The sequence below is a fragment of the Cucurbita moschata genome, unplaced genomic scaffold (genome assembly GCF_002738365.1).
Source record: "Cucurbita moschata cultivar Rifu unplaced genomic scaffold, Cmos_1.0 Cmo_Scf00043, whole genome shotgun sequence".
NCBI classification, from domain to species: Eukaryota; Viridiplantae; Streptophyta; class Magnoliopsida; order Cucurbitales; family Cucurbitaceae; genus Cucurbita; species Cucurbita moschata.
In genome coordinates, this window is record NW_019268559.1 from 1,656,926 (window position 1) to 1,683,169 (window position 26,244).

Consider the following 26,244-nt stretch of genomic DNA (forward strand, 5'->3'; position numbering starts at 1 on the left):
TTTTTTTTTTTTTTTTTTTTTTTTTCCTAAAAAGAAAATATCTTTTATTTTTATTTTTATTTTTTGAGGAAAAAGAGGATTAGTAGCCATGTATCAGAATTTTGGCTCAAATTCGCTTTCATCCTGCAACGGTTTCTCTCTCCGGATTCTTTAAAGGTAAAACAAGAAGATCCCCTCTCTTTTTTCTTTCTATTCATCTTCCTTTTCAGCCTTTTTGATGGTGCTTTCTCCTTCCTTTTTCTGCCGTTATTAATGTAATCTTTGTTTAGTTCTCAAAATTTGCTTTCAAGCCCTAATTTTGTATCATGTTATCGCTCGATCGATTGTTTTTCTGTTTTTATGATTGAGAAAGAGGCTGTCATCTCGGATTATTATACCTTACATCTGAATTGTTTGCAATCGTGATTGACATTTCATTTAGAGAATAATTGAATGAGATTGTAATTCGTTCCGTTTATTTTCATTTTGGTTATTATCCAACTCGATTCATTGCTTCGATGTTGTTGATTTGTTGATTTGGGATTTGAGGATTAATTCTAGAGCAATCTGAATCCTGAATAATATCTTTAGATTTTCCATTGATAAATCATGTCAGTTTCATGAAATATTGCTTCCGTTTAGTGTAGAGATGCTGGTGATTGATTGTCATGTTCGTTTTCGCATGAGCTTGTTTCAAAATAATTGTTCAAACATCTTTTTACTAATTCATGGCGCAGGTATGGAGTGTTTTGACATCTGTAAAAGATCATGGTTCAATGCCTAGAGGGAATAAAGCATTTCTGTGCTGCTGTAGCAAACTGTTGTGATGCAGAAACATCTAGGCGACCTAGGGGCCTTCAAGATCCTGAGGCTCTTGCAAGGGAGACAGTATGTATGTTTCTAGAATTGGCCCAATCATCCTTTTGATTTCTTGGCGTGGATATTTTATTCCTTTCATATTCCTTTCAAGGTCTAACTAATGTGTCACATCAAGGATAAATGTGTTGATAAGACCTTCACTCTTTTATTTGGTTGTAAATTTTGGCAGTCATAAGTTGTTTGCTTTCTCTATTGCAGTCAGTGTAAGTGAAATAGAGGCATTGTATGAGCTGTTTAAGAAGATCAGTAGTGCAGTGATTGATGATGGGCTGATAAATAAGGTAACAGCCAGTGGAGAAGGGATTGTTCTGTTCCACTTTACTCTTTAATACAGTGGTTTCAATCATGTTGTAAGACGATAATCTTTTCATGTTTGAACCAGACTTGCTTTTCCTTTGTTTTGACTCTCCCTCTGTATCATACTGCAGGAAGAATTTCAACTGGCACTGTTCAAAACAAACAAAAAAGAGAGCTTATTTGCAGATAGGGTAAACCTTATTGTTTGCAACTGAACCTTTGGTTCTATTTACATACATATCCACTATAACCTGACTGGCCCAGACGACCCTTCATATTTTATTTATTTATTTATTTATTTTGCTTATATTCAATGTCTAGTTTCTGTATTTAAATGATTGAAATTGAGGTATCTAATCATACAATTTTGTGAATAAAGTCTTATGCAGTGTGATAACTAGTGCATTCTCTGGACTAGTTTCCTTTTGAATGCATGCATTTGTGTCACTGTAGTTAGCATCTTACTGAAACGTGGCTGCGTATATTTGGTTCAATTAGATATAAGAGTTAAGAAAACAATTCTAGTTTCTATTCTAATCAGATTCTTTCTATTTGTTTGTATGGGGATTGGGTTTGTTCTTCATGAGAAGTGGTGTATGGCATTGTTTTAGCACACTATTATCTCTTTCAAATATCTGCTGTTTTGGTAAAAATTATTGCATTCATATTCTGGCTTATTGCTAGTTTTTACTACTAACGACTTTTGTAATGCATCTGTGTAGGTTTTTGACCTGTTTGATACAAAGCACAATGGAATACTCGATTTTGAAGAATTTGCACGTGCTCTTTCCGTCTTTCATCCAAATGCCCCTATTGATGATAAAATCGAGTGTAAGTTTTCTTTTTGTTGTTAATTTTCTCACGTCCATCCACCAAGAAAAATGGCACAGCTGTTGTCTTTGATACATGGTGTGATCAAAATATTTTGGGCATGGGTGAATGCCTTCGATTTCGTACAATCCATTGGAAAAGAAAAAACTAATTGGTGGTGCTACAGATACTGGAATTGATTTTTTGGCGTTAGCTTTCCTTATCACTCTAGTCTTGTATTTTAAGTTAGCATGTGATCTCATGTTTTTAATAATTTGCAGTTTCATTCCAATTATATGATCTTAAACAGCAAGGATTCATTGAGAGACAGGAGGTAACTTCTCCAATACATTCTCTATTTCTATTTGATCAATTACCTTGCATGGATGCTGACCATTTAAAGACTTATTATTATAGCAGCTGCCCTTTTTAATTGATGATCTTTTCTGAACATTTACACGGATGATACCAATGATCTTTAAAGACTATCAAGGATCTATTAGATAAAGATGTTACAGAATCTTTTTACGAAATCCAATTTCTAATTCTTCTTGTACCCTGCTATCTTTTTATCAAGGATCTATATTACCAGTACTATTGTAGTCTTTTATATGATAAAATGTTTGTGTAGGTAAAGCAAATGGTTGTGGCTACGCTTGCTGAATCTGGCATGAATCTATCGGATGATGTTATAGAAAGTATCATTGACAAGGTTCTCTTCGTAATCTGATCACGTCTGTTAGTTAGTCTTTTCTGGTTAACTTTCAGTTGTCCAGGACATCTGCTGAACTTAAAACTGGATGTCTCCTTGACTATGCAGACATTCGAAGAAGCTGACACAAAACATGACGGGAAGATCGACAAGGAAGAGTGGCGAAACCTTGTATCAAGGCATCCATCACTTTTGAAGAACATGACTCTCCAATATCTCAAGTGAGTGAGCTGCATTTTCTGTCATTGTTCATTCCCAACCTCATCATCCTATTGATTGTTCATTCGCTCCCTGAGTGATTGATTGTATTGCTAAGTAAGTTGATGATGTACTTTGTGTTTGTGTGGGCAGGGATATCACGACCACGTTCCCAAGTTTTGTGTTTCACTCGCAAGTTGATGATACCTGAGAAGTCTGTCACAATGCAATGGCGGTTCGATTTGAGTTTGATTGATATTTTCTTCTTTCTTTCTAAGTACAAATTGTGGTTAGGTTTATGAACTATAATCTGTGTTTTTGGTTCTTAATACTTTCATTTGTTTCTTCTTTTTTTAAACCCATCGGTTCAATGTCCAAAGATTATCTTTACCCTCTATTTCATCTGCATTTCACCCAATAATTAGCTTTATATATATATATATATATATATATATATATATATATATATATATGTATGTATGTATGTATGTATGTATGTATTTATCTATCACCCAACATTTTAATTTACTATCTAATCTCATGGTTAATAATATAATTAAGAAAACTATTTCCACTATATAAAATAATGGAATAAAAAGATTAATTATGTTTCAAATCTAGAATTATAAAAACTAAAAATAAATTATTATGGAATGAAATTTTGATGGTTAAAATCGGAGTGTAGTTTTGATATTTAAATTTTTATCAATTTATTATTATTTGAAGTTTGATTTTGGTTATTAAATTCTTACTTTTTGATATTTTCAAATTGTTAAATATTAATTTAGTTCTCCAACTTTTATTATATTGAAATTATATTTCTTATCAAGGAAGTATGATAATACATATTAGTTCTAAAATAATATTAATTTTATTACAACTCCAATTTTTATTATGTCAAATAGTTAAATAACTTTAAAATATCTAATACGTCTCTATATATTTAAATTAAAAAGCTAAATTTATATTTAATAGCTTTTAACTTTCAAAATTTAGATTATTAGGTTTGTGAATTAATAAAAAAAAAATGATTAGGTCAAATATTTATTTGATAAAAAAAATTAAAAAAATACAAAAATTAATTTTGTTGACACAAATTTAGAAATTAAAAAACATAAGGATTAAGCTTGTAATTTGGAGTATTGGGTTGAATCCTCGAGAACTGAAAGCTGAGGACTCGTCCCGTGGCGCCAGACGAAAGGGAAGATCCTCTCATTTTCCGATCAAACAACAGGTCCATTTCTCCTTCCACTCCGCCGTTGTATTCTCCTCATCTTCCCTCTTATTTTACTCTTCTTTCCACTACTTTTTCCTTAATGTTTTTGCCCGTATTTCTCTATTCGGTTCTAGGAAAGCATCTCATGAATGCCTTAATTTTCGTTTTCTGTAGTAGGTTTTGCTTTGGGGTCAACAATTTTCAATAATGTCGGAGAAAGGCGAAAAGGGTTTTCCAGTGCAGAAGAAACCTGGAAAGTCTTCGCTCAAATCTTCGGCTTCCAAGGATGGTTCGTATTGTTGATGTCTTTTGAGGTTTTTTGTTTTGGGAATCACTTCGATTTTAAAGCAACCATCACGACTGTTTGTACAGAACTGAAAATTTGTGAACCCTCGTTCCTTCCAGCTTTCCATAGATTATGCATGTAGTTTGCTAAATTTATCAGAGCACATCATTAACTATATAATTAGTGATAATTTCTATGGAGCTGGGCATTTTAACGAGATTGCTTAGGATAATTAAGCATGATTGAACATTATTTTCTGGTGTTGTGGTTTCTTCTCTTTTACTCTTCATTTTGCTATCCGATGTATCATTTTCTTCCTGACTTGTTGCATAGCTTCTCTAAAAGGAAAGGATGACAGTTTGTCGAAGTCAAAGAAGGGTAGGAAAGTCCAGTTCGATGCTCAAGGTGAACAGTCTTTTCTGTCACGCGAATAATGATACTTTTTATGTCATACAAGTCACTTGATGTACCATTATTCTCTATGTGCAATCAGTTACTTGTCTGAATCAATGTGCTTATTACATAAAACTTCATAACTAATCCTACATGCAGGGTCAGTTGATGCGCAGATCAATCTTTCATTGAAATTCAGTGGAAAAAATGGTATTTGTTTTCAATGATCATTTTATTTTCAATTTTACTCTTTATCTTTACTTCTCTACCTTCATCTGCCTGATATTGTTCTGCTAATGCAATTCACTGACTTTGTCTCCTTCGCAATCATGGCTTGCAGGTGACTTGGGTAAAGGAGGGAAAGGTATAAATGGTGGGAAGGCTTCTGTTTCAAAGGAACAACAACCGCTAGAACTGAAGATTGAGCAAGGTGGGTACTACCTTGACTTTGAATATGTATTAAGTTTTACCATTATTCATATTATGGAAGATTGATATTTCCATACCTATTCTATTAAAAAAAAAAAAAGAAGTTATCTTGAGCTGCCTTCCTTCATCTTCTAGTATGTAATGTTGACTGATATTACTATTTGATAGTGCTTATGGGGTTTCAAATTTGAATTTCAATTTTCTATGTAAGCAACAGCAACATTTGCTTTTGTCTTCTTGGAAGTTTTTAAAGTTATTCTTCATTTTGAGAAATCTTGGTGCTAGTGCGTTCATCTTTTTGTGACTTCTCCCTCGTTCTATGGGCAACTGACTGTTTCCTCTTCTGAGGCCTCAGTTTATTTATTACTGTTGGGATAGTAGATTGGTCTCAGTATGCTATTTAATTATGCTGTTTATTGTTGTGTTGATTCTTAATTGACGTGCAGAACTTCCCAAGAATGTTAAATGCCAATGCCTTATGGACTGTGAGGCTGCACAACTTTTACAGGGAATCCAAGATCAGATGGCTCTTCTATCAGCAGATCCAACCATCAAAATCCCTACGTAAGTGAATGTTATTAACCATTTATTGGAAAGAAAATTTTTCTCAAGCTTACAAGCTTGATTTGCTTTTATCTTTAGGTCATTTGATCGGGGACTGCAATATGCTAAACGAGCCAACCACTATGTAAATACCGAGTTGGTTAGACCAGTTCTTGAGTATCCTTGATCTGATGAATGTGCTATTAGGTTATATTGTTAAATATCTTTTTATCTATTTCTATGGATGGAAACAAATTATATACTACTGTGGAACTATGCTTTTGTACCAATCCAGCACTCCTAGTGTGCTGTATAGTGCTCTTTTTCTTAGTCCATTCAAACTCTGTTGAGTGCTTAACTGAAGATTCTAGAACCCTCAAGAAATATGGTGTAGCGGACAGTGAGGTAGTTATATCTATCTTCTTTTTTGCCTTCTTAAAAATTAATTCCTTAGATTGATGAACTGACCATTATTAATTTTAACGTAGATATGTGTGATTGCTAATGTCTGCCCAGACACTACTGATGAAGTTTTTTCTCTTGTTCCATCTTTGAAGGTACAGTATAAGTTTTTATAATTTCTGTAACTTACATCACCATGCCATATGAACATAGTTAAACACATATTTAGTTTCTATACTTCGATTCTTGTAGTGTTTTAGTCTTGTTGTAATTTCTTTTAGTAAAATGTTAGTCTGCCCTGTTTAGAGGTCATTTTTTAAAGTTCAACTATTCTTAAATGATTCTAAAGTGTGCTTTTAAGGACTTCTGATCATACAATTTAATAGGTAGTTAAACACTGTTACAAAAATGAAAAGCATACTTAATTAGTGCCCCCATCCAAGCCCACCGCTAGCAGAAATTGTCCTTTTTGGGTTTCTTTTCAGGCTTCCCTTCAAGGTTTTTAAAACGCGTCTGCTAGGGTGTGGAAAACCTCACCCTTATAAAGAATGTTTCATTCCCCTCTCCAACCGATGTGGGATCTCACAATCCACCTCCCTTCAGGGCCTAGCGTTCTCGCTGCCACTCGTTCTCCTCTCCAATCGATGTGTGACCCCCTAATCCACCACCTTTAGGGCCCAATGTCCTCGTTGGCACACCGCCTAATGTTTACCCCTTCGGGGCTCGGCGTCTTCACTAGCACACTGCCCAATGTCTGGCTCTTATACCATTTTATATCAGTGAGTATCTATGAGTGTTTGAGTCAACTTGCGTGCAGCTCGATTGATCTCATGGGACAGTCGTTTGATCCTACTACATTTGAATTAGTCAAAAACATTTTAAAGATGTTTCCAGAGACGGGGTTGGAGTGGTTATGCATGTTTGGAATGTTGATCCTATGACACTATGATTTATTAATTTATTTTGCTTCAACATGATTTCATACAAAGCAGAGCAAAAGAAGCAAGCTAACCGAACCTCTGAACAACGTCTTGATTGAGCTAGCCAAGCTAAAATCATCCTGAAGTGAAGTCACAAGGTTGGTTGCTTACCGTTGCTGGTGCTCAGGTCCGGTTGCCTTCATCCTACGAAGATTGCTTTATATGGCGCTTAGAAAGTTAAGACCTTTTTTTCTCTTTCAATGCAATTCAATAGAGATATAACTGTATTTGCTTACTGGAATTGTTGATATATAGTGTAGAAATAGGGGCTACTCTGCTGAGAGAATGCCTCTCCCAGGTGATGAAGATCAGATAGAAAAACCATCATCGATGATCTAATGTAAAGGGAGTCATTTCTACTGGATGCTACACATGTTTTGACTATTTTAATAGCTCATCTTCAACGATATGAGTTTCTTAGTTTATATCTTTTTTTTTTTTTTAAAGTTTAAACTAAAAAATAATAATTTTCAAAAACTAATTTTATTTTTTAAATTTACGATAAGAAAATAGATACAATTTTTTAAAACCAAATGTTTGGAATTTTAATTTTTTTTTTTAATCTTGATCTTTAATTTAAAAATTTATAAAATAGTGTGATTATGAAAGGAAAAATAATTGATAATTAATGTTTGCAATTTAACCTATTAATCTAATTTAATAAAAATTTAAAACTACAATATTAACCAATAAAAGACAAAAAAAAATTCACTTCAATAATTTGGAGGGTATTTTTGTAATTCCAACTGCACAAATAAATTAATATATATTTAAATTCCTTCTTTAAAAAAGGCGTAGAGTACTGATTAAACAGTGTTTTCGTGAAGTGACGAAGGAAGAAAAAAGGTTTCAAAAGCACGACTCGCATTGACTCCTCATCTTCGGAAATCGGATAGGATTGATCATCGAGAAGACTAGGAATTTAATCGCCATCGCAGTTCTGGAATTCAAATCTTCGATTCAAATTTTGAGTTTTACGTGAGCGATCGCTGATGAAAGTGCCGGAAAACGAAGTTAAAATGGAATCGTCAGATGAAGACGACGAGGAAGATGAAGTATGGAGGAAACACTACTCTTCGAAACACAGGATATTACTTGTCGGAGAAGGCGATTTTTCCTTTGCCCTGTGTTTGGCCAATCACTTCGGATCTGCTCGTAACATCGTAGCCACTTGCCTTGATTCTCAAGGTTAGATCATAATCGCACTTATGATTTCTCTGTGACTTTTTCTCTCTGTGTTGATGATTCGATTTGTCCTGTTTTTCGATTCCAGATGACCTTGAAAGGAAGTTCAGCGACGGAATTAGGAATGTGAGGGAGCTGGAAGAAAGAGGATGTTTAGTATTCTACGGAATCGACGTTCGAAATATGAGTCAACATTTCTTCCTCAGAACACAGAGATTCGATCGCATCGTCTACAACTTCCCTCACGTCGGATTCCTGTTCCGCGAGGACAGTTTCTGCCAAATTCAGTAATCGATTTTCTTCTCTCTCCTTTGAATTGAATTATAATGTAGGAATTTTGCTTGAAAATGGATGATCCAATGGAACCACAGATTGAACAAGGAGCTGGTGGAAGGGTTTCTGAGGAACGCTAGGGTTTTGTTGAAGAAAGGAGATGGGGAGATTCATGTAACACACAAGGAGGGGGAACCGTACAACAAATGGGAGCTAGTGGAGGAAGCCATGAAAGCGGGGTTGCAGTTGCAAGAAACGGTACCGTTTTGCAAGAATGATTATCCAGGATATCAGAACAAGAGAGCCGATGGAGGTCATTCGAATGCGCCATTTTGGCTTGGGGATTGCAGCACTTACAAGTTTAAGCTCAATCAGTCTCCCTAAAATGGCGATGGGATCAAACAAACAGAAATTCAGAGAAGAATGGAAGGAAACTTCTTCTCTACTTCTCTTAGCTTACCTGTATTGTCTTCTTGTTATGAACTCTGTCTTATTCATCTCTTTGAGACTCTGGCAATGGCTATCTAATTTCACTATAATTTTAGTTACCACCAAATTAATATCATTCTGATTAATTTGGCTGTGATTATACTTTATACTAATTTTTTAGAATAAGGTTATTTATAGATTTTGTTTTAATTCTTTGAATATACAATAAGCTCCTCATACATTTACTTGAATATGTTTTTTTTTCTTTGAATTAGTTTATAAAATTTAAATTATCACTTAATTAGATATCATTTTTAGTCACCATATTTAGCTATAATAACTAAAAAATTATACATGTTTTTAAATTAATCTTCTTTTTTTGTTTGCTCTAAATTGTTCCTCAAATATTAAGAGAAATATCTGTATTTTTTCGGTATTAATTATTTGTAAAAAAATGTTTGAAAAAAAAAAAGAAATTAGAAATTAAAAAATTAAAAAATAATAAAAATCGAAATTTACTAGAAAAATGCATCACAGTAATTCCGGCCTACGTTGTTTCCATGCTTTCTCGTTCTTTCCTTTAGAATTGCTCTCGATTTCTCAGATTTTCTTAAATCTACACGATGATCTTCGGCTTTTGTAGAGTTCTTTAAACACCAATCAAACTGAAATCATACATTTCTTGCGATTAATCCGTGTAGTCTGAAGCAGATCCTGTCGGAACAATGTCTTATGCTTACCTCTTCAAGTACATCGTCATCGGTGATACTGGTACGTCTCTCACCCTTCCGAACTATTGGATCGTTTTTCCTTTCCATAATGTTCCAATTGAAGATCGGTTTGCATTTGTGTTTCTCGAATTCTTGCGCGTCGTGTGGTTTCTTCGGTCTCGGCTTTTGCTTGGATCAATTTCATTATAATCGCCGAAATGAGATTTTTTCACCCCCGCTCGATTTCTATGATATATTTGTTGCGAATCACATTGTTCGTCTTCTTCAGGAGTTGGCAAATCGTGTCTTCTTCTTCAGTTTACGGATAATCGATTCCAGCCTGTTCATGACTTAACTATCGGGGTCGAATTCGGAGCCAGGATGATAACCATTGAGAATAAGCCAATTAAGCTGCAGATTTGGGATACGGTATATTCCCCTGGTTTCTCATTCGAATTTTCTGTTTGTTGTTGTAACCTAAATCGAAGACTTGTGTGATTCTTATGAAGTCGAGAGACGGTATATATATATTCTTGTGGCATGATTTCTTTGGTAACTTGTAAATTTTCTGTCGCTTAGTGTAGGAGTCTCCAAAATATGCTGTCATTCTCCATGTACATTTATAATGTTTAGGGTTTGCATTTTCCTTTTGTGCATATTGTAATTGGAACCAAACTTAGCTACTTCCTCACGCTCTTAGAGTATACCTTTTCTATTGTCTAGTTCATAATTTATTGAACAAGTGGGTCCATTGATACTTTCCGCCTAATAAAGGTAAGCCACAAGTTGGATGCATTACTCTATATGTATATATATTCCTTAGTTCAACAAATTTTGGGATCGAGATAAAATCATCGATCTTTGGAATGGTAATTAATATTTTGTCCATGAGCTATTACTAATTAGTGTTTAGGTAACTTTTTGTTCCTTAAAAAGTAATCATTCCTTTTTTTGTCAATTGGCATGATTTTGGACCATGTTGGGGAATCTGTGCATAATGATGATCTCTTGTCGAAGCATGAAATTTGTTGTATTACCATCTGGTCAAGATTTTTCTCCATGTTGGCAAACCTCAGTGTCTACACAATTCTAATTGTTAAAGTTTGTACGACTGTAACAGGCCGGCCAAGAGTCATTCAGATCCATCACGAGGTCCTACTACAGGGGTGCTGCTGGTGCCTTGCTCGTCTATGATATCACCAGGTCTTATTTTGTTCCCTTTTCTTCTTGAATGACTGATTAGTATGCGAATGCTGAGTTCTTGCAAGTTCATCCTATTAATACTGGATTTTATATGCATTATAAAGATTGGACTTGTCAGGAAGTGGTCCTTTGAAGTCACGTTGAAAATGGATACCCAATTAGATTTTTTTATTGTATGAAGTTTTTCGTTTTAATTTGCCTTTACCAAGCTCCTTATTTTACACGAGATGTGGTGAATGCATTATTCAGAAGGGAAACTTTCAACCACTTAGTTAGTTGGCTAGAAGATGCGAGGCAGCATGCTAATGCAAACATGACAATTATGCTAATTGGTAATAAGAGTGATCTTGCTCATAGAAGAGCTGTGAGCACAGAGGAGGGTGAACAGTTTGCAAAGGAGCACGGTTTAGTCTTCATGGAGGCATCTGCCAAAACTGCCCAGAATGTTGAAGAGGTGATTACATAAAATCTGCTTGTTTGGGTGTAAATCGTATAGTATTTAGAGCATTTAAGAAACTCAATCTCTCTTGCAGGCATTCGTAAGGACCGCAGCAACCATATTCAAGAAGATTCAGGATGGAGTTTTTGACGTTTCAAATGAGGTTAACATCCATCTTTACCTTTTCTACGTCGACATACCTTTCGTATCCAATAATTTTGGTGAAATTAAAGTTCTAGCACTCATTGAATGTTAAAGATGACGAACTCTTGATTCTTTATGGGAAGAATGAATTGGATGTTAATGTTTTTAACCAAACAAAAAGAGTATGTTCTACTTGTAATGTAATGGCACATAACGATCAAGGAATGGCTGCACATGTGTTGCTGATGCTGCATTTTGTGTGATCTTCAGTCTTATGGAATCAAAGTTGGATATGGGGGGATACCAGGACCAGCAGGAGGCAGAGAGGGATCATCTTCCCAAGTTGGCGGCTGTTGCAGCAATTGAACCTTGAACCTGTAGAAACTAGCTGACTTCAATCTATCTGTGCCTCAATTTCAATTTTTTTCTTCTATTCTTTTTCATCATTTCTCATGTGCTGCAGTGAAATGTGAATATTGGAGCAAGAAGCGTCTGTGTTAAAGGAATAGCCAGGTTCTGTGAATGCTAGGCTATCATCAATCTGTGCTGTCAGTTCAATTGTAAATCAACATTGATTTGAATTCATTAGTTCATGACGTGAAAGAACCTTTTGCTTCATTGGTTGTTTTTTCAGGTTCGATCAATGTGGAAATTGGATCGGACTTTCAATTTGAAAGAATATCTCTTTAAGACGTGTCGTATATTGAGCTGAGCTACGTTTGAATTGCCAATTTTGACATTTGTTCGTTACACCCTATTTGAAATATTTATAATGTTCGTAGTGTTTGATTTTGTGATGCAGATTATTTTATTTATTGGGTTCTCCTATCACTCTCCATGATATTTGAGTGGGAGATAGAATTGTAGGCTATGTTACTTCACTTGTAAGTAATGTTCTCTAACCCAACGGTATATCTCCACACAAATCACGATGCATTGGTTGATTGATATATAAAATTATTAAAAAAGTTTAATTCAATTTTTTGTTGTTTCATAACTTTTTTTTCCTCATTTTCATAACTTTGGTTGATTTTTTTAAAACAAAACAAAATATGAAATAAGTATCAAATAGAGAATAAATTTTGAAGTTGGTATATATTTAATCTCTCAACTTTTAATTTTTTTAAAAAATTTATCGGTTTATTAAATAAAAAGTTTAAGGATTTAGTTAATACAAAACTTAATTAAATTATTTTAGAAATTTTTAAGGATTAAATTGGTCATTTAATCCCATTATTTAGGTTATAATTTATTTTGTAATTATTCACTAATACATTAATGTGAGAATCTAAGCACTTTAATGGTTAGAAAAAGGACAAATTAAAAAAAAAAGACACTTGTAAGAATATAAACATGGTTAATAAAATAAAACAAAATTACAAGCTTTTCCATTAGTTTTTATTTGGTGTGTAAAGTTAATGAATTTTAAATGTTTAAATAAACTTTTTATTGGTCTTGAGTTTTTAACATTTAAAAAAAAATAACAAATCTATCCAACAACCAATTAAATTTTATGTCTAATAAAATATTAAATTACTTTAATTAATTTAATAAATCTTATAAAAATATTTAGGCATAAAATTTAAATCTAACAAATTATTAAATGTAAAATTGTTAATTTAGAGAGATATTAGATACTCTCTTAAACATAAAATTAAAAAATTTATTTAATTGTAAAAAAAAAAAACTACTTTTTGAATCAAAACCAAAAATAGTTCATAAAAGCAAATTTCAAACTACTCTTGATATTTTATTGTCTCAATTGTGCTTTAAAAAAAACCTTATTTTCTTGAAATACTTACCTTTCACCAAGAGCTTCTATAAACTTTTCAATGCCATTGCCCCTTTTTTACTGTAGTAAAATTCACTTTTTTTTATTAATGTTCAAAAAAAAATTACTACCATGGTTGACAGTAATTCATATGTATTCTTTACTGAGAGATCAAAGATTCGATTTCAAGCGAAACTAACAAAACTCGAGTTGCCGAGGGTAAATCCTAATTCAAAAATTAAATAAATCTATCATTCAAAAACAAAGTTCAAAAAAAAATTTCAAAAAAAAATGAAAAAAAAAAATGAAAATCCATTTCCACCCTTATTTCCATTGTATATGATTAAAAGTCGCAGAAATCCATGAAAATGATTTCATAGGAGGAAGCATCGGATCGCTCTGTAAGAACAGAGCCTCAACAAGAAGACGAGCAAAATCATCACTGTACGTATGATTCTACAACGCGCTACTACTCCCTTGTTGAAGCGGTTGATTTAGCAGAGAATTCCAAACACAATCCATACCCTCCCCGGCCGGTCCTTCCCCGTCCTCCACCGCCGTCGCCGTCGCCGGTGCCACATGTGCCTCATACTCCTCCTCCCAAGGATCCGGTAGATTACACCACACCAATTGCTCGGACCACTCCGTAAGCGCAATATCGGCGGTAGTGGATACTCCATCGAAGGACGTGAAGAAAACGTCCTCAACTTTCCAGTCCTCGTATTTGGAGTAAATCAGGCTGTCCTTCAACCAGGGGAAATCAAACACGCCGAATGACAGATCCAAATCAAACAACCTTCCAAATCCTTCGACGTGTTGGCGCTTCTCTCCGTTTCCGATTTCCTGCTGCGACGATTGCTCGTTTCTTACACCGGCCGATGATGAGGACGACGACGACGACGACGATTCTCTTGGTCGCTTGGCGTTACGGCGGTCCATTTTCGATCGGAAAGTGATTAGTAGAAGATGAAGAATGAAATCAGGGGAAGAAGAAGAAGAAGAAGACGAAGAAATAGATTTGAGAGGCAGATTGATGAAGAAATTAGGGAAATGGAAATTGGAGGTTTTGGAAATTGGGTCACGCAATTTGTGAGCAATTGGCGTATGCAACTCTCAGCACGCATCATTCACCCAACATGTTAGATGAGGTCGAGGTTCAAGGTTCGTTCCACTTTTCACGTTCTCTTCCTTTGCTTTTCTCCTTTCACCACCCTCTCTTCATTTCATTTGTTTCCTATACAAATTTTAACCTAACTGCCCTAACATTTTCTTGCATCTAGATCACATATTTAATTTTAATTATTTTTAAGATTCAAAATTATCTTCACAAATCAACACGACTCTTTTTAGCCTACTTTATTCTCATTCTCATTCTCGCTTCTTAAGAAAATTTTTAAAAAAATATATAATATAAAATACACTTAATTTTGAAGTTTACATGATTGAGTCTTAGCCTCCCTCGAAATCACTCTCATTTAAATGTGATCTTAATTACTCATTTTGTAACCCTTCAAGCCCATCGCTAGCGGATATCTTTTTTATTTTTCCCTTTCGAACTTTCCTTCAAAGTTTTAAAATGTGTCTACTACAGAGAGGTTTCCGCACCCTTACAAGAATGTATGTCGTTTCTCTCTCCAACCGATGTGGGATCTCTCAATCCACGGGGGCCAGCGTCCTCGTGAGACGCTGACACACCACTTGGTGTCTTGCTCTAATACCATTTGTAACGGCCTAAACTCACCGCTGACAGTCATCTTTGTTGAGAATTATTCGGAGTGAGTCCCACATCGGTTATTTTAGTGGAAGATCATGGGTTTATAAGTGATGAATACTATCTCCATTGGTATGAGGCCTTCTGGGAAGCCCAAAGCAAAGCCATAAGAGCTTATGCTCGTGGACAATATCATACCATTGTTGAGAACCATGATTCTTAACATGAGTCAAAAGTGACTGAAGTGACAAACATGATCAAATTTAGCCATTTATTTTATAATAGAACTATAGTAATTTTTATATTATTTTTATTTATTGGTTAGACCCATTAAATAAAATAATATATTATTAAAGGACGTGTAAAATATTCCATTAAAGAAATGAGTACTGGAGTTGGACCTATAAAATTAAATAATATTTTATTTAATAATATGTATAATAAAGTGTATACACTAACGCCATAGTGCTGTATTTTCTCATTTTTTTTAATATTTTTTTTTATGATTACGTAAATAAAAAATAAAAAAATAAAAAAATAAAGAATTAAATAAGATAAAGGGAAAAAAAACACATACTAAAAGGCAATAAAGAGATCAAATTTCAATACTTTTAATCAAAATGCCAAAAGAAAAGAAGGAAAATTTTGAAAAAAGAAAAAGGGAAATAATTAAAGCGAAGGGACGCCGTTGAATAATCTAAAGCTGTAAGCACTTTCTCCACTCCCATTTTTAGGAGCGTTTCCTTTTCTCTCAAACCTCGCACTCTCAGGGGATTTTGCAGAGAACAACGCCATTCATTTGCTTGATTCCTTCTTCTTCTTCTTCTTCATTCGATTCTTTCTACTCTTCTTAAGCTTACTATGTTGCTGCATTGGTGAGAGCTTAGAATGGCTGGTGGCGGCAACGGCGGTGGGGGAAGAGGATCTTTTCTGAAGAAAGCTGCTAGGAAGATTTTTGTTGCTACATACGCATGCCGCTCCTCCTCTCGTAGAAAATCTCGCTCTGTATGCTCTCTTCCGTCCTTTCTGTTCCTTACATTGCTTCAATTGCTTGAATTCATGGCTGAAATCGTTGTTTTCGTCGTTTTTTTTTTCTTCTGGAACGCCGTTGTTCTCTTGTTCTCCATTTTCTTTCTCGCTCTTTTGACAAGCAGCTTAACGCCTCCGTTTTCATGGAATTTCGATTGCATATGAGTTTTTGTTTTGTACAGCTACGGTGGTTGTCTGGTCAGTCCTAATTTTTCTTCTGTGGTGACTCTGATGGTTTTCCTCTTTTTGGACTTTTTTTCGATAGGTTTCGAATTTGTCTGCTTCGTCCGCACAAAAACCGAAGCACGCTGTAGAAGAAGTTGGGGAAGCTGAAATTGCAGAACAAATAGAATCAAGAACCTCGAACAATCTGCCTTCCAAGGTAATTAACTTCCTATGAAAGATCTGCCTAGTTACCTCTCCTTCTGCAACTTATCTTAGTGAAAGATAACGTCGTTGGTTTGGAGTTGAAGTGCAGAAACCAATTTCAATTTCTGTAGCCATTTTGTTTTGTGATCCTGCTTTATTTGGAAGATGGTTTCAAAAGAATTTTCTGCTTTTGAAGAACAACAATTGAGTGAAAACATTATCATTATTGTGTTAGATGACAATGTGCCATTAATATGTTAGATTACAATGAGAAGTGTTTAATACTAAACTACAAAATATACTTGTATGATTAATAAATGAATAACAATTATGAAAGTTGTGCTCGAACATAAGCTTGTTCTTTCTATTTTGAGTATCAATTATCTTACCTACATATTTGTCTTGATTCGCATGGCAGAATCTGTGCCCGATATGCCTTGATCCTCTAATCTACAAAACCGAAGGGTGTCGTCCAGGGCAGGCCATTTTCACCGCACAGTGTTCTCATGCATTCCATTTCTCTTGCATCTCATCCAATGTCCGTCATGGCAGTGTCACATGCCCAATTTGTCGAGATCAATGGACTCAGCTGCCCCGGAATTCAGCCCCACTTTGCACCCAGATTGATCCTATTCTCCGTATTCTTGATGATTCCATTGCCACATCCCGCATCAACCGCAGATCCTTCCTGCTCTCCAGCCATTACAATGACGATGACCGTGTCGAGCTTGACCGTACACCTACTCATCATTCTCGTCTTTCTTTCTCTCTACATTTGGCCACATCAAGCTTCTGTCCTCCCATCCAAGTGAGCGGATTTGCCCCCTGTTACCTTTGCTACAACCGCCTAACTCGTCCGCCACTGCCACTGCCTCAGCAATTCCCCTGCAGAAGCCCCTCTCCCTTGTTGCAACCACCTCGTATTACAGCCAAGCTCAGGAACAGGACAAGAGCTTACCTTTCAGTGAAATTGGCACATCAAAGAGCGACTGACTTGGTCCTAGTTGTGTGTTCCAATGGCCCGCACTTGAGGCTCCTCAAGCAAGCCATGGCCCTAGTGATTTCCTCCCTCCATTCCATCGACTGTTTGGCCATCGTTATTTACTCATCTTCTGCAACTAGTGTGTTCCCTTTGAGGCGGATGACATCTTATGGAAAGAGAGCTGCCTTACAAGTCATTGATCATCTGTTCTACATGGGGCAGGCAGATGCTGTGGTAGGGCTGCAGAAAGCTATTAAGATACTTGAGGATAGCACCCACAAGAATCCCAACTCCTCCGTCCTGCATCTATCCGATAGCCGAATTCAGCCATACCGTCTCATCAACTTCGATTCTCCTACTGTCCCAATTCATTGGTTTCATGTAGGATTGAGGTTCCAAACTTCACCTGGTTTTGTAATGCAGGAGTTTGAAGAGTTCCTGATGACAAAAGTATTTAGAGGAATCATCAGAGACATCCAACTAAAAATTGTTGAGGAAAGCAGCAGATCAACCATCATTAATATTGCAGAGTTGAGAGGCGACGAAGAAAAGATAATTGTAATGGACAATCTGTTGAGTGATAATGAAGGACATGTCAGGGTGAGATACAGCTACATCGATGGCGAGATCGGCGGCGAGGAGTGTATGAAAGCAGGCGAGACCCTGCTAAGTTTAGGAATCAAGAGCAACAATGATGTTACTTTCAATGAAGCTGGTCGCGAAAACAGGGAAGAGGATGCAAGTTTAAGCAGGAGGATTAGCAGCGTCGAACAATGGGATCATCACGATCCGTTCGGAGCTAGAAGATGGTCCAAGCACTTGCATTCTTACCGGCTATAATTCAAGAGATGAATGAACACAGTATAAAAGAGCTCTAGAATGTGGTACTCTAAGTGCTTGGTTGAAGAAGGGTGTAAATAAAATGTTTGAAAATAAAATATCTAAGAATTTTAGTTTCAGCAATGATTTATGAAAGTCCCACCCCGACTAATTTAGAGAATGATCATGGGTTTATAATGAATAAATACTCTCTCCATTGGCACGGGGCTTTTTGGAGAAGCTCAAAACAAAGCCATGAGAGCTTATGTTCAAAAAAGAAAATAGTGGAGAGTCGTGTTCAACTAACATAGTATGAAAGTCATGCTCTAAATTTAGTTGTACGAATAGATTGGTATACAAATCCTCAAATAATGAAAGTCCCCCATGTGGTTTATTAAAATGTTGAATTCCCATATTGCCCCTGCCATGGAGAAATCGCTGTTGTTTATCACATTACATTCTCAAATTTGAGGACTAATTGGTGCATTGAAGCCGATGATGACAGAAAAAGACAAACCGTTGAAATCCGTGCCAACTTCCTCTGTTTCTCTCTCTCTCTCTCTCTCTTTCTTCTTCTCTACATCCTTTTCGCCGTCTAGTTCTTGGAAAGGGATTGGAGGCTCGATTTAGTAATTCAATGCCCCAACAGATTTCATCTTCTCTTTTGTATCTCTAGAAAATTTGGACACCAAAATTCATCGTTTCTTTCCGGTGTTGACTGATTTTCACTTTCAGCATTTCTTTTGGCGATTTGGAAGGTTATGTTTCCAAGACTTGTGAATCCTGACGGAGATATCCAGATCCATGGCAGCCATGGTTCTGTTGCTTCCGACCTCACTCATCCCCACAGGGGTGATCCTTGTCTCGTTTTGACTTCAGATCCCAAACCTCGACTCCGATGGACTGCCGATCTTCACGAGCGATTCGTCGATGCTGTTACTCAACTCGGTGGTGCTAACAGTCAGTACTCTTACCTCTTCTTCTTCTTCTTCTTCTTTTTTACTTCAATGAATCGATTTTTGTTTGCTTTGGTAATGTTTTGCTGAGCTTTTATTCTCATGCATCTGGATTTTTAGTACCTATTATTGGCACTATTTACTCTAGGATTTTCATTTTAAGCTCTCTTGGATTAGGAGACCTGGCTATTGCGTTGAAATGAATTGTGTTCCGTCAGGGTCAAGCACTGGAACGCCTACATTTTAGTACCGGTTTTCGAATAACAATGTAAACGGTGAGTTTGATGTTTGGAGCTTCAATAATTCGGGGATATTGTTGAAAGATTCCCCTTCCATGAAGAGCATCCAGTATTTGGGCTGGTATAAAATGTATAAATTACATAGCTTATGGCTAATGAACCCAAAAGAAAAGAACATGGGACTAGACTTTAGACAAATGGGATGGGAGGTCAGGCTCAGTTATTCCAGAGTAATTAAATTCGGAAGTTCAGCTAGTTTCTATTGCTTGGTTTCAGGAATATTGTGAGATTACATAGCTTGAGTGCTTTAAAGAATGTTCATAAATGATTATTGTCAGGGGAGTTTGTGCTTATAAATGGCTCATAAATTGAGTAGATTTAGAAAGTGGAGGGGTGATCTTGATGTTGTTGGGGTGTCACTTTAATTAAGATGATAATACCAGTCCTTGCATCACCTAACTCTGGGCTTGGGACATTCATTAGGAAACAATTCAGAGTCTGTGTTTTTAGTTGAAATGATTGGATTAAGAATCCGATGATTAGCTCAAATTGACCCTTCTGACAGAGAAAACCTCCAAGGTTGATCAAAACAGGAAAAAGGCTTACAAATCGCTGTAGAAAATTTTGTTTTCTTCCTTGAAAATCTGCTGCAGCATCTCTAGTTCTAGAAATCTAAGCTGTATGGCAACTAAGAATTCTGTTTAGACTTCTGAAGGAAACCTAATTATAAATCTGACGAAGTCAATTGAACTTTTATGCTCTTTTTGAAGATCTGTTACTTATTTTGTTCCGAAGGCGAAGAGGGCTTGACATGTTTGACATGTTTGACCATAAGACTGTAGCTTTACAAAAATCAAACGGGATTGTAATCATTAAGTCCACTTGTGCCAAGACGAGCATAGTTCAGAAGTCAAGGTATCAACTCCTTCCATTGAGGTTGGAGGTTTGAAGCTTAACCCGCTAAAGTCCACATGTTTGCAACAGAGAGTCTGCTATGCGTGCTTTGATTGGATGTCTTGGTGGGGACGAGGGTGGGGAATATGGGGTCATATTTGAATTCTAACCAATGATAGGGTTTGACATTTGAACACTTGGTGCAGAAGCTACACCAAAAGCAATAATGCGAACAATGAATGTGAAAGGACTGACTCTCTTCCATTTGAAGAGCCACCTCCAGGTGATCATAATGGCTTAAAAAGGCATCTTTTTATGTAAGAATTCTGATACTGCTGGAGTTCATGGTGAATTTGTATTCATGATGCTTGCTCTCCTTCATTACAGAAATACAGATTAGGTAAGCAATCAGGGAAGGATATGGGTGAGGCCTCTAAAGATGGTAAGGGATAAATCTCTATTTTTTCCCCTTGTTTATCATGTGATGTAAAGCCTCCATGAGTCTGCTGATACTCAACTCCATTATCAGTATTCGCGCTAGCTACTAATTTTTTAAAATTTTAACCTGTCTGTCCAAATATTTAAATCTTTCTTCATGGGTTGGTGCTTTGAACATCAGGTGCATATCTTTTAGAAAGTCCAAGTATCAGTAATTTCTCTCCTGACTTGCCAATTTCTGAAATGACCGAGTAAGATACTTGTGATATTTGTGATAATGCCTTGAATGTTACAAGATTTTAAGTTCAAACTGTTCATAACTTAGATATCTATTTTAGTGGTTATGAAGTCAAGGAGGCATTAAGAGCACAAATGGAAGTGCAAAGTAAGTTACATCTGCAAGTTGAGGTAAAATTCGCATCCTTGACATTAATTAAGATGGAACTTGATATTGGTTTCGGACAGATTCCGTGATGATCCAAATTTGCTAAGTTTCTGGTTGTTAGATTGCTTGCTTAGTTGATTATCCTTGTGCTTGAGTACGCTTCGAATCACGTATTTAAAATGTATGATACACTGCTATAGCTAGCAAGGGAGATTTTTGTACCATTCTTCAGCTAGCTGACCTTACTAGCGTTTGAGCAGGCAGAGAAGCATCTACGAATTCGTCAGGATGCCGAGCGAAGATATTTGGCGATGCTTGAGAGAGCTTGTAAAATGCTTGCAGATCAATTCATTGGAGGTGCGGTTTCGGACTCGGACAGCAAGAAGTCTCAAGGACTAGATCGTAAGAGCCCGAGAAGTTCCTCGATCGACCCTCTTGGTTTCTATGCTTCGCAATCACAGGGGATGGAAAGAGCGAATGGCACAGAAGAATTGCAAGGTAATCCTCCTTACCAAAGGGCTGATTGTTCGACCGAAAGCTGCCTAACCTCGAACGAAAGTCCTGGGGGATTGACTATGGAGAAATCTCCTGTGGCAAGCAAGAAAAACATAGTTAACTTGGATTCAGCAAATGCATCTTTGATTTGGGATGAAGCTAGGGAAGGAATACAAGATGCTAATATCATCCAAATTAACCATCACGGCGTATCCGAGTGCGACATGTGGGGATGAAATTCTACAAACAAAAACTCATCATGATTGATGAGAAAAGTATGTTCTAGTTTCAACATTGTAAAAAATTTCATCATTTTCCATCCATAGAGAATCTAGCATGAACTAAACATTCCTTAGCTTGTAAAACCAAGCCATTTAGTTCATAGACAACTCGTCGAAATGCACGTAGTTAGCCATTCTTTTTGCTGTTCCAAACATAGTCGATTCCTGTCCAGCTTTTAGCCGATTTGATTCGATTCAATTATCAGGATCTGTAATCAGTAATGTTAAGTTGAAAACACATCCTCTTTCACTAGCTAGTGAAACAGAGATCCTCTTCCATTAATGGTGGCAAAATGAATGAATCTTGTGTCACTTTTGCTTTAATCATTACAAGCAAATCATAATTAATCAAAACATTACAATGGAAACCTCGGATTTAGGAAAAGAAATGAAAGTGTCTCATCCATAAAAGTTTCATCTTTTTATTTTTATTTTTATTATTATTCTTATTATTAGGTGGAGCTGGAAAAGTCCCAACTGCCAAAGCCTTTTTTGACCAAGACCACAAGCCAAGCCAAAACAATTGTGCAGCTTTTTTATTTTTTACTTTTTACTTTCGGTTAAAATTACTCTGATTTGACTTAACAAAATAATAATAATTTATATTCAAGAAACAGTACAATAAAAAAAATATTTTTTCCATATTTTTTTTATCTTTTTTGAAGAATTATTCTTAAACTTATCCGACCAAATTTAAGATTCAAATTTAGAAATTTAAATCATTTACATCTTAATCAATAATTATGTTAATTACTTTTGGAGCTATGTTTGTTTATCTGGTTGTTCATAATAAATTCATTCTAGAATATTGATTCTAACTTCAAGAGATGGGTGTCAACTTGGCCTAAGGAACGAACTCGAAAGTGAGTAATGAATGGTGGAAGTTTTTAATCCGAAAGAGAATGAAATGGCGAAAGGTGAGTGATGGAGAAGAGATTGAAGGCTGAGCCAATGCAATAATGAAAAATGAACCTCCAAATTCCACCAGTTTTTGCTTTGCGTTCGTCCTGTAAACCAGGCAAAGGGCCGATGGGAGAGAGAAGCGCAGCGACGCAGTGACACCGAAGGGAATCCAATTGTTCTATCTTCTTCTTCCCTTGATCATCAAACACTCGAGAGCTACTCAGAAAGTGGCGCCCAATATTGGGGGATGCAGCCGTAGATCTAGGTATCTTCTTAACCTCTTTGTAAACGTATAATCTTACCTTACATTTACATTGGTTTCTTGTTCAAGTCGTTGCTCTGCTTTGCAATTTGCGGAGTTTTCAACTCTAATGCCCATCCATGTCTCTACCCTTCGGTTTCGGATATTGATTTCTTATCCCTTTCAAACTAACCCTGATTCTCTACCTTAGCATCTTTGTCAGTTCGTTGTTCTCCTTCTTTCGTTTGTTTCAGTGCCTGTTGATTAATTTGTTCGTAGCCTTTTAGCTTATTTGAAGTCGTGGATTTGAGCTTGCGAAGTTCGATTAATCTGTTGTTTGGAGGGGTTTCTTCTGAATTGTTATCGAATAAGAATCTGTTTCTGTGATCATTTCATATTCCAATCTATTTTCTTTGGTGAAGAAGAAAGGTGTTTGGTTCAGGAAGAGTGTTCCCTTTGAAGAACAATGGGTCCAAACATCTTTAGCAAAATGACTAACCTCCATTGGAATGTTGAACTCGTTATGATGCTCTTGTAGCATACTTCTTTTCTTCGTTTAGACTTGTTGACTTACTGTTTTCAGGTAAATCTCATGTTTCAACAACAAAGAGCTCATAACTCGAGCTTGATGGAACCCACAAATGGAAGTAATGGTAACAGCAACAACTCGAATTCGGCCTCAAAGCAGAGACTACGATGGACAAACGACCTTCACGAAGGATTTGTCAATGCAGTGGTACAACTTGGAGGCCCAGATCGTGAGTGAACCAACCCCTTGTGGCTTTATGTTCAGCATCTTTAGCTTTTTATGCACACATTGTGTCCAAGGATGAACATGAACTGCCACATCTCTTACTGTCAAACAATTTGATCATGTTTGTACAGCTTTCCTTTTCTTATTCATATTAAGGAATGAGAGTCTTAGGGTGTTATGGGTGCATTTTTCATCTCTTTGTTAGGTGCTACACCAAAAGGTGTCCTTAGAGTAATGGGTGTTCAAGGTTTAACAATATACCATGTCAAAAGCCACCTGCAGGTACTGTAATCTTTCACAGATTTATGACTTGTTTCTTATCCTTACATAAGATTGGTTTAAGTTTCTAATTCGTTTTCTTGGATCCGTCCAGAAATATCGACTCGCAAAATACGTTCCTGACTCCTCATCTACTGGTAGGTGAATCTAGTTCCCAATTGTTCTTTTTCCATCTTTATGTGTACGAAATTTTTCAACGATTGTGTAAAACCTCAGAAGTGCACAAGTGGTTCACTCTTTTTGTTGTATTGTTGATGCAAGGGAAAAAGGCTGACAAGAAGGATTCTGGTGACATTCTATCAAATATTGATGGCTCATCGTAAGTAGATCTACTTGCCATACACTTCTCATTAAGCTCTCTGTTATATTGGAAGTTAGATGTAAGAAGCAGAATCTGCTATACAGCTCACCGCTAGTAAATATTGTCCGCTTTGATTCGTTACGTATCACCGTCAACCTCACGGTTTTAAAACACGTTTGCTAGGGAGAGGTTTCCACACCCTTGTAAGAAATGTTTAATTCCCCTCTCCAACTGACGTGGGATCTCACAGTTCACCCCCTTGGGAGTCCAGTGTCCTCATTGACACACTGCCCGATGTCTGGCTCTGATTCCATTTGTAACAGCTGAAGCCCACCGCTAGCAAATATTGTCAACTTTGGCATGTTACATATCGCCGTCAACCTCATGATTTTAAAACACGTCTGCTAGAGAGGTTACCACACCCTTATAATGAATGTTTCGTTCTCCTCTCTGACCGATGTAAGATCTTACCGTAAGAGATAAGAGATAAGAGATTGTTGGGCTTAACTCTTAACTCAACTTTCTCAAAGTACAAGATAGTTAAAAGATAATATTAATACACTTATGATTACCTTATTTGATCTTTCTATCTTCAGGGGAATGCAAATCACTGAAGCACTTAAGCTGCAGATGGAGGTCCAGAAGCGGCTGCATGAACAATTAGAGGTACGTTCTAATTATTCTCTTTCTTCTTTTAAAGAAAAATATATCAGCTAGACATTTCAGATATTCTAGAATTGGGAGCATGGCGTTTACCTATTATTATATAGAACACTCAGCTTAACTCATAATTTGGTGCCTCAAACAATCATTCACAAAAAGTCATGATTGCATGTGAATTGGTCCAACTTTTTATTCCAAGGCATATGAGATGCCATTGACTGATGTAGGACAGGCTTAAAAAACGGCCCAAGTGTTCTAAGCACCTGACTGTTTCATCGTATGCATATCTATACAGGTCCAGAGACAGCTACAGTTACGGATTGAAGCTCAAGGCAAGTACCTAAAGAAGATAATTGAAGAGCAACAAAAACTTAGTGGGGTTCTTTCAGCAGCTCCAGTTGCTTCTCCCTTATCAGCTTCTGTTTCTGGTGACAACTGCCCAGAAACTGATAAAAACGACCCGTCAACACCTGTGCCCACATCTGAGTCTCCTCGCCAAGAGAAAGCATCAAAGGAATCTGCCCAAGCCAAGAGTATCTCTATTGATGATTCTTTCCCGTCTCATCACGAACCATTGACACCAGATTCCGGTTGCCATGGCTCCCTAGATGACAGCCCAAGGCCAGTGAAGAAGCCAAGGCAGTACAGGGATGGTGCATGTGCCAAATCAGAGATGATGCTTGCACATCAAATACTAAAGTCAAGTCTAAACTCCACTCCCAAGGAATCACGCCCCATTTCTCTAGCCAGGGAAACGATCGATCCTTTGTCTGGAATGTCAATTGGTGATGATGATCGGTTGGACTAAACCACAAGGTTCAATTAGTCCAAGTGTTCCATGTTTTTACATGTTATCTTCCACAGTTCACTCTAGCTGTAGTTTTGATAGTTTTATATACTGTCGTGTGCCATATTTCAGCACATAAATACTTTCCTGAGGACCAATATTTGGCAAACCATTATATCATCAGAGTAGGACTGATGTCTATTCTTAGAGAATTGTCATCGACCTTCCCCTTCCATCCTAGCAACTTCTTGTTTGAATCCAATGTATGTTCCTTTCTGTTCTTTGACTGAATTAAGTTGACAGCCAAACCTTCAAAGGAAGATTGATGTTGAAGCTTGTGCAGAGTTGCACGTCCCTTGATAAGAATTCTAATGAAAAGTCTAACATGTTCGGTCCAAACCCGAATGCAGATAGGGAGTCATATAGTATCAAATAGGTCT

The 26,244-nt window shown here is 36.4% G+C and overlaps 7 protein-coding genes across 12 annotated transcripts; all 7 read left to right on the forward strand.

Annotated features, from left to right (window-relative positions):
* The first annotated feature begins 54 nt into the window (after positions 1-54).
* LOC111433927 (calcineurin B-like protein 3) lies at positions 55-3,293 on the forward strand. Of its 3 annotated transcripts, none has more exons than XM_023071201.1 (9): positions 55-156; positions 717-871; positions 1,057-1,139; positions 1,287-1,346; positions 1,878-1,986; positions 2,247-2,299; positions 2,597-2,677; positions 2,786-2,898; positions 3,029-3,293. In XM_023071201.1, exons 2-9 carry the CDS (start codon positions 748-750, stop codon positions 3,084-3,086), a joined length of 681 nt encoding a protein of 226 aa, XP_022926969.1. In that variant the 5' UTR covers positions 55-156; positions 717-747; the 3' UTR covers positions 3,087-3,293. The 3 variants fall into 3 exon arrangements, with proteins under 3 accessions (XP_022926969.1, XP_022926972.1, XP_022926971.1); XM_023071204.1 differs by having other exon boundaries at positions 152-220; XM_023071203.1 differs by lacking the exon at positions 55-156 and adding an exon at positions 188-254.
* Positions 3,294-4,016: 723 nt separating this feature from the next.
* On the forward strand, positions 4,017-7,514 carry LOC111433844 (DNA-directed RNA polymerases IV and V subunit 4-like). Of its 3 annotated transcripts, none has more exons than XM_023071090.1 (10): positions 4,017-4,109; positions 4,266-4,380; positions 4,711-4,782; positions 4,930-4,980; positions 5,111-5,200; positions 5,646-5,763; positions 5,842-5,919; positions 6,114-6,147; positions 6,231-6,299; positions 7,137-7,514. In XM_023071090.1, the coding sequence occupies exons 2-10, from the start codon at positions 4,299-4,301 to the stop codon at positions 7,206-7,208; spliced, it is 666 nt and encodes a 221-aa protein (XP_022926858.1). In that variant the 5' UTR covers positions 4,017-4,109; positions 4,266-4,298; the 3' UTR covers positions 7,209-7,514. The 3 variants fall into 3 exon arrangements, with proteins under 3 accessions (XP_022926858.1, XP_022926859.1, XP_022926857.1); XM_023071091.1 differs by having other exon boundaries at positions 4,723-4,782; XM_023071089.1 differs by having other exon boundaries at positions 4,018-4,109; positions 4,269-4,380.
* A 383-nt stretch (positions 7,515-7,897) lies between these two features.
* Positions 7,898-9,171, forward strand: LOC111433842 (uncharacterized protein At4g26485-like). The gene is made up of 3 exons (XM_023071088.1): positions 7,898-8,312; positions 8,398-8,596; positions 8,681-9,171. The coding sequence occupies exons 1-3, from the start codon at positions 8,117-8,119 to the stop codon at positions 8,964-8,966; spliced, it is 681 nt and encodes a 226-aa protein (XP_022926856.1). The 5' UTR covers positions 7,898-8,116; the 3' UTR covers positions 8,967-9,171.
* A 303-nt stretch (positions 9,172-9,474) lies between these two features.
* LOC111433845 (ras-related protein RABB1c-like) lies at positions 9,475-12,246 on the forward strand. Its single transcript, XM_023071093.1, has 6 exons — positions 9,475-9,782; positions 10,011-10,150; positions 10,842-10,924; positions 11,174-11,378; positions 11,458-11,526; positions 11,778-12,246. Exons 1-6 carry the CDS (start codon positions 9,737-9,739, stop codon positions 11,871-11,873), a joined length of 639 nt encoding a protein of 212 aa, XP_022926861.1. The 5' UTR covers positions 9,475-9,736; the 3' UTR covers positions 11,874-12,246.
* A 1,334-nt stretch (positions 12,247-13,580) lies between these two features.
* On the forward strand, positions 13,581-18,328 carry LOC111433837. Of its 2 annotated transcripts, XM_023071079.1 has the most exons (4): positions 13,582-14,439; positions 15,863-15,994; positions 16,284-16,400; positions 16,806-18,328. In XM_023071079.1, the coding sequence occupies exons 2-4, from the start codon at positions 15,878-15,880 to the stop codon at positions 18,207-18,209; spliced, it is 1,638 nt and encodes a 545-aa protein (XP_022926847.1). In that variant the 5' UTR covers positions 13,582-14,439; positions 15,863-15,877; the 3' UTR covers positions 18,210-18,328. The 2 variants fall into 2 exon arrangements, with proteins under 2 accessions (XP_022926849.1, XP_022926847.1); XM_023071081.1 differs by lacking the exon at positions 15,863-15,994 and having other exon boundaries at positions 13,581-14,439.
* A 327-nt stretch (positions 18,329-18,655) lies between these two features.
* On the forward strand, positions 18,656-22,126 carry LOC111433839 (protein PHR1-LIKE 2-like). The gene is made up of 6 exons (XM_023071084.1): positions 18,656-19,148; positions 20,484-20,560; positions 20,665-20,719; positions 20,897-20,966; positions 21,054-21,123; positions 21,361-22,126. The coding sequence occupies exons 1-6, from the start codon at positions 18,950-18,952 to the stop codon at positions 21,829-21,831; spliced, it is 942 nt and encodes a 313-aa protein (XP_022926852.1). The 5' UTR covers positions 18,656-18,949; the 3' UTR covers positions 21,832-22,126.
* A 577-nt stretch (positions 22,127-22,703) lies between these two features.
* LOC111433840 (myb family transcription factor PHL7-like) lies at positions 22,704-26,124 on the forward strand. Its single transcript, XM_023071085.1, has 7 exons — positions 22,704-23,044; positions 23,604-23,778; positions 23,980-24,056; positions 24,148-24,190; positions 24,315-24,372; positions 24,951-25,020; positions 25,313-26,124. The coding sequence occupies exons 2-7, from the start codon at positions 23,613-23,615 to the stop codon at positions 25,823-25,825; spliced, it is 927 nt and encodes a 308-aa protein (XP_022926853.1). The 5' UTR covers positions 22,704-23,044; positions 23,604-23,612; the 3' UTR covers positions 25,826-26,124.
* Positions 26,125-26,244: the final 120 nt, after the last annotated feature.

Coding starts and splice junctions, on each gene's coding strand:
- LOC111433927 (XM_023071201.1), top strand. CDS start 748: ATGGTTCAATGCCTAGAGGGAATAAAGCATTTCTGTGCTGCTGTAGCA. Junction 1,987..2,246: donor TATTGATGATAAAATCGAGT/GTAAGTTTTCTT, acceptor AATAATTTGCAG/TTTCATTCCAATTATATGAT. Junction 2,678..2,785: donor TAGAAAGTATCATTGACAAG/GTTCTCTTCGTA, acceptor TTGACTATGCAG/ACATTCGAAGAAGCTGACAC.
- LOC111433844 (XM_023071090.1), top strand. CDS start 4,299: ATGTCGGAGAAAGGCGAAAAGGGTTTTCCAGTGCAGAAGAAACCTGGA. Junction 5,764..5,841: donor CCAACCATCAAAATCCCTAC/GTAAGTGAATGT, acceptor TTTTATCTTTAG/GTCATTTGATCGGGGACTGC. Junction 5,920..6,113: donor TTGGTTAGACCAGTTCTTGA/GTATCCTTGATC, acceptor TGAAGATTCTAG/AACCCTCAAGAAATATGGTG.
- LOC111433842 (XM_023071088.1), top strand. CDS start 8,117: ATGAAAGTGCCGGAAAACGAAGTTAAAATGGAATCGTCAGATGAAGAC. Junction 8,313..8,397: donor CACTTGCCTTGATTCTCAAG/GTTAGATCATAA, acceptor TTTCGATTCCAG/ATGACCTTGAAAGGAAGTTC. Junction 8,597..8,680: donor GACAGTTTCTGCCAAATTCA/GTAATCGATTTT, acceptor ATGGAACCACAG/ATTGAACAAGGAGCTGGTGG.
- LOC111433845 (XM_023071093.1), top strand. CDS start 9,737: ATGTCTTATGCTTACCTCTTCAAGTACATCGTCATCGGTGATACTG. Junction 10,151..10,841: donor AGCTGCAGATTTGGGATACG/GTATATTCCCCT, acceptor CGACTGTAACAG/GCCGGCCAAGAGTCATTCAG. Junction 11,379..11,457: donor CTGCCCAGAATGTTGAAGAG/GTGATTACATAA, acceptor TCTCTCTTGCAG/GCATTCGTAAGGACCGCAGC.
- LOC111433837 (XM_023071079.1), top strand. CDS start 15,878: ATGGCTGGTGGCGGCAACGGCGGTGGGGGAAGAGGATCTTTTCTGAAG. Junction 15,995..16,283: donor CTCGTAGAAAATCTCGCTCT/GTATGCTCTCTT, acceptor TTTTTTCGATAG/GTTTCGAATTTGTCTGCTTC. Junction 16,401..16,805: donor CGAACAATCTGCCTTCCAAG/GTAATTAACTTC, acceptor TTCGCATGGCAG/AATCTGTGCCCGATATGCCT.
- LOC111433839 (XM_023071084.1), top strand. CDS start 18,950: ATGTTTCCAAGACTTGTGAATCCTGACGGAGATATCCAGATCCATGGC. Junction 20,720..20,896: donor GGGTGAGGCCTCTAAAGATG/GTAAGGGATAAA, acceptor TTTGAACATCAG/GTGCATATCTTTTAGAAAGT. Junction 20,967..21,053: donor CCAATTTCTGAAATGACCGA/GTAAGATACTTG, acceptor TATCTATTTTAG/TGGTTATGAAGTCAAGGAGG.
- LOC111433840 (XM_023071085.1), top strand. CDS start 23,613: ATGTTTCAACAACAAAGAGCTCATAACTCGAGCTTGATGGAACCCACA. Junction 24,057..24,147: donor ATGTCAAAAGCCACCTGCAG/GTACTGTAATCT, acceptor GGATCCGTCCAG/AAATATCGACTCGCAAAATA. Junction 24,373..24,950: donor TCAAATATTGATGGCTCATC/GTAAGTAGATCT, acceptor TTCTATCTTCAG/GGGAATGCAAATCACTGAAG.